Raw genomic sequence first — 11,687 nt, forward strand, 5'->3', positions numbered from 1 at the left:
CGCGTCCTGGATTCCACTGCTAGCCACCATTTGCCTTTGCTTACAATGTCTGAGAGAGTAAGTTGAAAAAGCCGTTCTTAAAAAAATATCTAATCAATTAACTTCATTACGAAATAATGATGTTTCTCCATTGTATCCTCTTTAATGAGTTTAAAGAAAAATCAGTAATATTTCTATATTACTTTAAATAAAAAAGTAGTTCAATCTAAATGTATAAAATAATTAATCCAAAATATCGATATTCCTTCTATAAACGTTTTTGTTCAAAACAGAGAAAGAATTACTGCTTTCATTGAAATTCATGATTCAACAAAAAAGATTTCACTTTTTCTAATGCTTTAGATCGATGTGATATGGAATTTTTGATAGATTTATCCATTTCAGCATAAGTTTGTCTAAAGTTATCCGGTTGAAATATACAATCCCATCCAAAATCACGTGGTCCACGAGGTGAAACAATACAACCTGGTGTGATACCAGTGAATAATTGTACTGGTTTTTCAAGGCTATCACAATAGGCAAAAGTGCATACAGCATCTGCACGATAATCATTGAAGTCAGTCAACATACGAGGTAGTCCTGAAACAAGATATTTAAAAGAAATGAACATAAAATTAGTAGAAATGGCAAGGTAAATTGAATATATATTTATAATAAGTTAGATACTAAATTCATGATATTTCTGCGGAAAGAAGTGATCGTATCTACAACAAACAGTGGTACATAATAAACGAACAGGTCATGGTGAATGTTAGCGGTCCCTGACTTAAGAGGAGGTCATCAATCCATGGAGTTATTGAGTGTTAGTCTGAACTATGTAGTAAAATCTAAACTTTCTGACTACGGTACACACAACAATTGTAATTTATTACCAGTGACCTAAGGTGACACATGGCTTACAATGGACTTCAGTGCAGCAGATTCATCCATTTTCTTAACCCCTTCCAAATAGAGTTTTTCTATTAGAATTGTCTTAGAAGATTAAACGACTCGACCTTTAGCCGTTTGCTTAAAAATTTGAAACTGAATCCACCTGTTTAGTTCCAGATTGTCGGATTAGTATCAAAAAACTGTACGTGGTAAATGAGCAGAACTATTAGTATTGGTAATTTCAGAATGATAAGCGATTCCTTGAATATTTAAGTACTTATCAATATTAGATCACAATATGTCATACTTGTTTAGTTTCTAGTCATTCTGGATTTAAAATCGGGCTGTTGCAAATGGTAAGTGGATGTATAGTATAATTGGAACATTGGCTGGCATTTAATCTAACTAAATAACATAAATACATAAAAAGGATTTCAACTCGTTAAATGACTTTCAAGAATCCAAACTGTTTTACAATAAAAACCTTTAATCAGCAAATACTGGGCTAAACCTTCATTTGAGATCATATAACCACGTAATATATGATGCAATTCATCTACCAAGAACGGATTCAGTCACTTGGTTTGGAGGTTTAGTGATATTACTCGGCTGTTCAAACCGAAGTGAAGGAAGTGATGTTCCGACATGTGAACTAGAGGTCGAAGCTTCTTAATTATAATTGCATACACACATAAAATATTTCTTATATGAGCTTGTTTGAATATACGGATTAATAGTAAACACTATGTGAGTAATATCAAATAAATAATCACGCAGCCTTATTAAATACTACAAATATTCATAATGCTCTTATATAACAAACTTTGACCAGTATCGGTGATATAAATGATTCGTCTGGAAACCGAATAATATGGTCTTATGGTGACTCATCTACTACTAATATTATTATTATTAATGATTTTATTCAGTATTATATTTGTGCCATGAATAGCTTATGTGGTTTAGAGGTTGACTAATCAAACTCAAACCACTGAGTCGTAAGTTCGAAACCAAGCTTAACTACTTTGGTGTGGGCAACTGAGTAGTAACACTAGCCCACATAGTGAAAGTATGACTCAAAGGTTAGCACATAAACTTGTACTTGGCAAATGAGTTGCATTAATTTAGATTGACATTACTGAATAATTTGTTGTCTAACAATGTAGGTTTAAATATTGTGGAAACAATGAACTGTTTAGAAGTTGTATACATACATTATTCTATATGTAGGTCAGTCAGTCAGTCAGCTACAACGTAGGACCAGGCATATATATGCACCGGTCCAAGTTTCCATACCTCGTTAGCACAACAAGATGAACATCGGATTCATAGAAGTAGTTAATTTAGTGGTAGTAATACATAAAAGAAAGATTGTATATAAGAACATAGTATAGGAAAGAAGACAGATATGAAGCAATTTTAATCTCAAGGTTTAAGGGAAGATAAAGAGGGTATACACCTGCACCATTGTCATCGATTCTGAGCCATGTCACATAGAGTCTCCAACCATTGGTTACGATAGTCACGTGGACCCCAACCAAATAGTATGCATTTACCAACATGGCTCAGACTAGAAGCTAGTGACTTCAGGCTCTGATGCCGCGTTTTAGTTTGGCCGCCCTAACTCTCTTCCAACCAACCCCAATACTAGTCAGCGTTGCGCGTCGTGGTAATCGGCGTTCAGGCATACGTAACACGTGGCCCAACCATCTCAGTCGATGAAGATTCATGACACCATCAACTGACTTACCATCATTCCCCAATACCCTGTGTCTAACCTCACTATTACTTACCCAGTGATTCCAACAGATGTGAGCAATATTTCTAAGGCATCTGTGGTCAAATATGTAGGTGTAATTAAGTATAAACAAGTTTCAGGACATCTTAACGACCAACCATTAAATCCCAGAACTATTAATGCAGACAGTAAACAACTTTAGAATAGCTTATGAATCAATAATAATCATTACTTTGAGAAGATAAAATGATGATGAGAAGCAATGTCAACATACTACTTAACAGATGATTATTTCTTAATCTGTACTCAAAGCCTATAGAATGGTGGCTTACTGTCTAAATCAGTTGACTTTCAACTAGTAGGTCTTAGATTGTATGAAAAATAGCTTAATAAAAACTGACATGCGTTAGTCTATTACGACTCCCTGTCTGAGGACCTTAAATTAACGGCCAATGACTCAGAACAAAAGCCAAAGACCATCCTGATGTAGTTTTTTATTAAAATTCTAATGAAGGTAAATTGAACCCCATAAGATGGGAAAAAATCCATCTTGGCTGTATCTTTAATTGTACGACCCTTTACTCGTTTATTTCCTCACAACACAACAATCTCATTTTTTGATGTTCTACTGTACCAAAATTCATAAATCCTATAAATAAAAATAAGCCGTCAATAGCATGTTTGGACTTCGTTCTATATATTTCCATTAGAGTAATTGGGAAGTAACATCAGTTCACACACGAGTATATAGTGTGACTCAGATATGAGTACATAAATCTGTGCTTGACAAATCAGCCAAATATTTGATCAGTTTCCTTGGTCTAATAACCGGAGTATCTTAGCACCCATGGCCCCTAAATACCCTAGTACGGCCGAGAGTGGGGAGAGGCCGCTCTCCCTCTCGAAATCCTCTCACATGGCCAGCGAATATATAGCCTCTGCCAGGGAAGTCCTACTCACTGCCTTCTCGTGGCGGGGGTGTTGTTCACAAAAGTGAGGACGAAAAGCGAATGTCCGGCGCTTTAACCGGGTTGGTGGACACGAAAAGTACACCTAGGGCAGTTGGAAAACCCTCGTTCCAAACCAATGGTACACATGGGCTCCAGTATCCTGAGGGAACAAATGGCGTATGAATCAATCGTTGGTCACTGGCTACCATGGGACTGCATCTCCTTACGATGCTCCACTGCCTTGTGGATCAGACCTTTAGGTCAAAGGCTCCGGGTGTGTCCCCCTAAGAAAACCACCTGCTTCAGTTTGGGCACCTAGGCAGTATCACAGCCCTCACACAAATCAAATGAGATTTGTGTGGCGCATATCTTTCTGGCTCCCCTTTGCACCAATATTTATATGATCAAATAAATGAAATAAATAAATAGCACCCATGAAAATCAACAACAAAGCACCACCATATAAAAGCCTCAGTATATACAGTTTACAATCATTCACAAAAGAAATTGTTTATTAACAAAAATGAAACAAAACAATTACCATCAGGACCGACCGCTTTTAAAAACCATTTAATAAACGGTCCAGGCATTCCATTCAGTGCTTTAAAACAAAGTGCTGTATCTTCGATTAATACAGGTCCATTGATTATTTTAAAAGCAGATAAACATTTTTGTATACTAACATCTTCGACACTACCTTGAACTTCAGGTAAATCTAAATCAACTGTTTTTACCTATAAATAAATGATGATATTATCGTACTATGAAATAAGACAAAGTACTTTTCCGGCAAATTCCTCACCAATAATTTTAAGGAATTCAGTTAATTTGTTTGGATTACCAGTTACAAAAGTTAACTGACGCGACATTAGTCTAAAAAATAGAATAAAATGAAATGCATAAATTATTGTTTAATGGGTGAGATAATTCTTTTTTTAAACAAATAAATATTGGTACAAAGGGGCATCAGATATATATGCACCACACAAATCTCATTTGATTTGTGTGAGGGCTGTGGTACTGCCTGGGTGCCCAAGCCCAAATATAGGAGGAATGTTTAGCATGGGGTCAGAAACCACATCTGGTAGAAAGCAACCTTGCTAAAAAAAACACTAGCCAGACAAAAACAATTTGGACCATTCAAATTCTGCCCTGAGGGTTGAACGATACTCATTCACAAAAATTATAACGTCTCATGGGGAAAGCTGAGATTCTTCGGAAGCCACGTGGTCGATGCCTCATCTAACAACCAGGGCAACAATTAATATGGGTACATGTTACGCCTGGACAATGCTGGAGACTGAAAGGACCAGACAAATAGCTGAAGAAATGAAGATATATAACTTGGCGGTTCTCGTCATAAGAAAAACCAATTGGAACCAAGCTGGACATAAAAGATTGGATTTGGTAGAGGTGTTGTTACACTTTGATCATTAAGAAGAAAATGATTCGAACGCGCAACGAGTTCCACTGGTTTTGTTCAAAGAAGCACGAAAAGAAATTATAGGATGGGAATCTCATGGATCCAGAATCATCACAGCATCCTTCAAAACAAAGGAAGCAATCACAATGAATGTTATCCAGTGCTATGCACCCACCAATTATATTTTATTTATTTATTTATTTAAACACATAAATATTGGTACAAGGAAGCACCAGATACATATGCACCATACAAATCTCATTCGATTTGTGTGAGGGCTGTGATACTGCCTAGGTGCCCAAACTGAAGCAGGTGGTTTTCTTAGGGGGACACACCCCGAGCCTTTGACCGAAAGATCTGATCCACAAGGCAGTGGAGCATCGTAAGGAGATGCAGTCCCATGGTAGCCGGTGATCAACGATTGATTCATACGCCATTTGTTCCCTCAGGATACTGGAGCCCATGTGTACCATTGGTTTGGAATCAGGGTTTTCCAACTCCCCTAGGTGGACTCGCCTTGTCCACCAACCCGGTTAAAGCGCCGGACATTCGCTTTTCGTCCTCACTTTTGTGAACAACACCCCCGCCACGAGAAGGCAGTGAGTAGGACTTCCCTGGCAGAGGCTATATATTCGCTGGCCATGTGAGAGGATTTCGAGAGGGAGAGCGGACTTTCCCCACTCTCGGCCGTACCAGGGCATTTGGGGGAACCAATTATAGCAACAACGACGATAAAGATTAGCTATGTGGGAGGCTGCGATCGATCGTAGAGAAGTGCCCAGGGAAGGACCTGACCATCCTGATAGACCTAACCACCAAAGTCGGAATGGACAACACCAAGTAAGGTTTACTTTATTTCATTTAAACACATAAACATTGGTACAAAGAGGCACCAAATACATATGTGCCACACAAATTCGATTTGTGTGAGTGCTGGAATACTGCCTCGTCGCCCAAACCGAAGCAGAAAGGGACGAGAATAGTGAGAGACCTGCAAATTTATATACCTTCAGCGAAATGGTTATAAGTGGCCCTATATTTCCTCATAAACTCATGCACAAAGCTGCATTGGTCTCACTGGATCATACTACAGAAAATCGAATAGGTCATATTTCCATCACTAAAAATTCAGAGGGTCAATGGATTTAAGATAGCTCTCAACAACAGGTTCAAAGCCTTACAAGATCTACTCAAAGAAGAGGGAACTACTATGGGAAACAACTGAAACGGAATCAAAGAAGCAATAACTTCAAAGTGCCAAGACGTGCCGGGCCACGAGAACCATCATCATGAATGGATTTCTATCGAAACCCTGGAAAGGATTCAAGAAAGGAAGAACAAGAAGACAGCAACTAACAACAGTCAAACAGCAGGAGAGAAAGCCAACGTGCAGGCCGAATACACAGAAATAGGCAAGTGAAGAGAAGTAGAGCTGACAAGAAAAAATACATGGAAGACCTAGCAATGACGGTGGAAAAAGCTGCAAGAGAAAATATGAGACAACTTTGTGATACAACGAAGAAACTAGCAGGGAGACATAGTAAAACAGTGACCAGTCAAGAACAAAGCAAGCTGATGACTTAGACTTAAGAACAGCAGAACAGGTATGTTGAGCACTTCGAAGAACTCTTGAATAGACCAGCATCATTAAACCTACCATACATCGAAGAAGAGCCTACAGACCTTCCCAAAGCTCTTACCCCCCCCTCCAACAATAGAAATCAGCATGGCCATCAGACAAATCAAAAGCAGGAAAGCAGATGTAGGACCAGACAACATACCAGATGAAACACTGAAGTCAGGCAGAAAGGTAACTGCGAGGATGCCCCACGCACTATTCAGAAGGATTTGAAGGGAAGAGCAGGTGCCAACACACTGGAAAGGGTACCTCATCAAGATACCAAGGAAAAAATATCTCAGCGATTGTGAGAACTACAGAGACATTACACTACTATCAGTACCAAAAAAAGGTTTTAACAGTGTTGTAGAACCAAATGGAAGATTTATTAGACGCCCAACTTCGAGATGGATAAGCTGGATTCCCTAAGGCTCGGTCGTGAACCGACCAAATCGCTTTTGAAGGCATGAATAGGAGAACCTTATGGAACATTCCTACCTGAGGTCATCAAAATCATACGAAATTCTTACGACAGACTACAATGCACAGTCGTGTATGGAGGCCAGGTGACATATCCACTCCAAGTGAAGACCCGTGTCAGACAAGGCTAATCAATCCCGCTCTTTCTCTTTCTTCTGGTGGCTGATTAAGTGATAAAGACCTCCACATTTCAGGGGAAGCACGGAATACAATGAACAGCATGAATGCAACTAGAAGATTTGGACCTCGCAGATGACCAAGCTCTTCTATCCCATACACCAACAAATGCAGGTAAAGGTAGTCAGTGGAGCAACAGACTCTGAAGCAGTAAGCCTCAACATACACAGAAAGAGGAGCAAGATCCTCAAGTACAACACGAAGAACACCAACTCGATCAGATATGATGAAAAAGCTCTGAAGGATGTGGAGACTTTCATGTACCTGGGAAGTATCATCGAAAAACAAGGAGGATCTGATGCAAATGTAAAGGCACGAATTGGCAAAACAAGGACAGCATTCCTACAATTGAAGAACATATAGAACTCAAAACAACTGTTAACCAATATCTAAGTCACAGTCTTCAATACCAACGTTAAGACAGTTTACTGAACAGAACTGAAACTTAGAGAACTACTACAACCATTATCAAAAATGTGAGGGTATTTATAAACAATTGTCTACACAAGATACCCAATGTCCGTCGATCGGATACCATCAGCAACAGCCTACTGTGGGAGAGAACAAACCAGCTTCCAGCTGGAATGGAAATTAGGAAAAGATGTTGGAGGTGGACAGGACATACATTGAAGCAATCACCAAACTGCATGACGAGGCAAGCGCTAACTTGGAATCCTGAAGGGAAAAGGAAAAGAGGAGAAACAAGAAACACATTGTGTCGAGAATGGGAGGCAGACATCAGAGGAATGAATAACAACTGGAAACAACTGGGAACGGTTGCCCAGAACAGAGCTGGTTGGAGAATGTTGGTGAGCGGGGTATACTACTTCACAAAGGGTTATAGGCTTAGGTAATACAGCACCTTTAGAATTTGAGTCTTCAGCAGAGTCCAGAGTTCTGGATTTTACTCTCCCAGCAACCAATGACGTGAAAAAAACACAATATACGGTCACAACTCGATCTGCGTGTAGCCTGCAAATACCTAACCGAAAACGGTGTGGGAAAGGTAGTACATTCATTGGGTTGTGGAACACCACTCAGAAAACTCGAGAATCCTCACCAAAGACTAAATATTTAGACGCGTAGAGAGAACTTGAGTGTAAAGATCAAAAGAAATCTAGAAGCATTAATCGTCTTTATACAATATACAAAAGCTAATTCAATATTTATGCAGATGATATATATATATATGCCTGGATTAAAAACGCGACTATAGTTGCATTGCTTGATTATAATCAAGCATACACTCATTTAACTTAAAGATATTGCTTGCCTGTTCAACGACAACTTACATAAATCACCGATGGGCTCAATATTATGTACCAACTAACACCTACTTCCGGTCCCCTTGAAATAGTTTAACATTAAATGTCAAGACATAGTTTTCTTGGACAGTCTCGAGGATTTATCCTATATTCCCGACGCGCCCCAAATTTTCACATGCTTACTGTTATTTCTATCATGAAAAAAGGCACAGACCCACACACATGTGAAAAATCTTAACTAACAGTTATAAGTGTACGTATATACAGAACAAAATTTACGGTTGACATGACCACAACTTGTAAACGAACCAATCAGATTTAAGATATCAAGTCTTGTTGTTCAGCGCGAAGTCCATTCTTCAATGCGGTAGAAGATGGAAGGAATTATACTCAACGTTTTCACTCCTACTTAATATATCACAAACCAGAATAATGGTCATGTTTACGTCCATGTAGTCACTTAACCCTTCATAGTATGATTTTTTATCTCAAAAAAAACTAGATTATACTGTGAAGTTGGCTGTGGCTGCAATTTTTATTTGCCACATCTGACTGTGTTACACAGGACATGCATCGCATGCTGGAATGATATCCTAAGTCATAGTAAGCTTAATCAAATCGTTGTTTTTTAAGTAGACTGTCAGTGAATAATGATGCTGGAGGAAGGTTTGTCGTGCTGTAAACTATGTTTCTATGCGTAAATGACTGTCATCTTCAGTCTCAAAACAATATCGTTTGTCCTCTGTTAGGTAGGTGTTACTGGGTTTATAGGCTTAATTGTCGACATGTAACTACTTTGAGTAACATGTCTGCGCAATTGAAACAACAGCTATGACACCTGTTTAGTGTAGCGGTAAATAAATCCCTAAAATCAGTATCTTTGCAAGTGCTCGACATTTGATACTGAACGCATTACCGCACAAATTCAACAGGTACATCACACAGTATGTTAACTAGTGATGTTTCGGAACATTACGAAACTGTAATTAACGTTGTTCTTAAGCGTGAAGATCTTGTAGAACATCAACGTTGAATGTTCTATGTCGAAATGATTGGGGGCCTACTATAGTTAGACGAGAATGGTGACGAACCAACTAACGCTGAAGTCACACCTCACGACCGGCCCTTACGTGGTTTGAACTGTAGTGGATGTCGAGTCGTGGACGGACTATGATCACCACTACTATTCGATTACACGTACAAATATGACTTGGTTCCCTTGATAGCCCGTAAACCAGAAGGCTTTACTAGTCCAGATCAAGTATATTTATTGGCGATCTCGTGGTATCGAAATAATACCGAGACGTGCCAAAGAGTACAAGCGAATAAGCAGTGCGTGAGCAAGCTCGAACCAAACCAGGCGGTATATGGAACAAGAAGTGAAACGGATACAGTTAAACAAATACAGTAAAACAATCTCTGGTACAATTGGTTACAATAATAATAATTGTTTCTATTATTCCAATCGTGTTCTTATCGAGACTGGCCGGTCACTACAGGAGCCCCCCGCTAGAAAGGATTTACACTTTCGATACGTAGCGGTTTCATTCGTGGGACTGATCGCGAAACGTGCAATTGTAGGACGAAAACGTTGGCAGAACAGGGAGTGATCGTTGATCCTCGAGTTGCCACCAAAAGTCTTTGACGTAGAACGGTACCAGAAGGAACGTGCTGTATTGATTGCTTGGATTAGCATGCTACACCAGAGTGGTTTGTATCCAGAATCTGAAAGTTGCGTTCGTAGAGGTCCGGACCAGAAACGCTGCAGACGTAGGACGAAACCAGATTGAGCCAAGGAACCAGATGCGACCAGAATAACCATGTTCGGGACCAAATGTATACCATACGTATTTGGAGCCAGAGAGATCGACTGAGTGCGTTGACTAGAGCGTGGGTGATCAGGCCAGCTTTCGCCAAAATTTACTGAAGTCGACGATACCGGAACAGCGATGGTCGGAGGCGTAGGCTCGGAGTAAACAAAAAAAATGATAGAAAAAGAGAAAAGTGTAGCTTTCTTGTAGTATAGGGGCAGATTCCTATACTGTATCCGCAGTTGGTTATGAGGTTAGTCGCGAAAGCGTACGGGTAAGCGTACTCGGCGACCAGAACGTGAGACGGTAGTCTCGTTCGAACCTCGTGAGCCTGCAATCTCATCCGCAGTCGAGGGCGATGTGGTCTGCAGGTCTGGACGTGAGACGGAAGTCTCGTCCGTAGACGGGGCAGATGACACGTGCTGTTGACTGGGACGTGAGAATGAGGTCTCAGGTGCATCTAGCGTGGGATCCGAAGTAGATGTAGAAATCCCGCTAGAAGCTCTGATGGGTCTAACATTGGGTCTCGGCTTATCAGGTATAGCACTGTCATCGACGTGTGCTGGCTTGAGACGATCAATGCTGACTGTTTCGATGCGGCCACGTCGATCAACCTTGAAGGTCTTTTCGTGACGGGAAATCACGTGAAAAGGGCCCTCGTAAGGCTGTTGTAGAGGTTTGCGTACCGAATCTACTCGTATGAAAACATGTGAACAGGTAGATAACTCTCGAGGGAGAGCGACCTGTCGATGTTGTATACGAGTTGACACCGGAGTCAGTGTTCGCATGAATGCAGACAGTCGTTGGACGTAGTCTGATTCGCCGAACTTAGTGCTGCTCCGTGGTGTGAAAAATTCCCCAGGCAGACGCAATGTCGTGCCGTAAACAAGTTCAGCGGCGGAACATTGAATATCTGCCTTTAAACTCGTTCTGATTCCCAGGAGGACGAGCGGAAGGGTTTCGTACCAATTGTTGTTTTCGTGTGCTCGAAGAGCACTTTTAAGTTGGCGATGAAACCGTTCAACTAAACCGTTTGATGCTGGATGATAGGCGGTAGTGCGTATGCGCTCCGTACCAAGCAGCCGTGTTAGTGAGGAGAATAATGCGGACTCAAATTGTTGTCCTCGGTCAGTCGTGACAGTCGAGGGACAACCGTACATAGCTATCCATCGTTCTACGAAGCGGTGAGCAACTGTCTCCGCCGTAATAGACGTGATGGGAATAGCTTCGGGCCATCTTGTGAAACGATCAATGCATGTGAGTATGTGATCATACCCGTGCGATGGTGGTAATGGTCCTACAATGTCTATGTGAACGTGATCGAAGCGAGCATCAGGCGTAGCGAAAGTGCCAAT

At 40.5% G+C, this 11,687-nt stretch overlaps 1 protein-coding gene across 1 annotated transcript; it reads right to left on the bottom strand.

Moving 5' to 3' along the window:
* Positions 1-162: 162 nt before the first annotated feature.
* Smp_063120.1 (putative inosine triphosphate pyrophosphatase (itpase) (inosine triphosphatase)) lies at positions 163-8,701 on the bottom strand. Its single transcript, XM_018798327.1, has 4 exons — positions 8,549-8,701; positions 4,341-4,431; positions 4,100-4,292; positions 163-579 (listed from the first exon to the last, which is right to left on the bottom strand). The coding sequence occupies exons 2-4, from the start codon at positions 4,425-4,427 to the stop codon at positions 290-292; spliced, it is 570 nt and encodes a 189-aa protein (XP_018653280.1). The 5' UTR covers positions 4,428-4,431; positions 8,549-8,701; the 3' UTR covers positions 163-289.
* Positions 8,702-11,687: the final 2,986 nt, after the last annotated feature.

Source organism: Schistosoma mansoni, chromosome 6, assembly GCF_000237925.1.
Source record: "Schistosoma mansoni strain Puerto Rico chromosome 6, complete genome".
In the NCBI taxonomy this organism is placed as follows: domain Eukaryota; kingdom Metazoa; phylum Platyhelminthes; class Trematoda; order Strigeidida; family Schistosomatidae; genus Schistosoma; species Schistosoma mansoni.

Bases quoted from the DNA above. Each gene is read 5' to 3' on its own strand.
- Smp_063120.1 (XM_018798327.1), bottom strand. From the start codon at position 4,427: ATGTCGCGTCAGTTAACTTTTGTAACTGGTAATCCAAACAAATTAACT. The intron at 4,293-4,340 runs GTACTTTGTCTT...ATTTATTTATAG, and splicing joins GTGAGGAATTTGCCGGAAAA to GTAAAAACAGTTGATTTAGA. The intron at 580-4,099 runs GTAATTGTTTTG...ATCTTGTTTCAG, and splicing joins AAAAGCGGTCGGTCCTGATG to GACTACCTCGTATGTTGACT.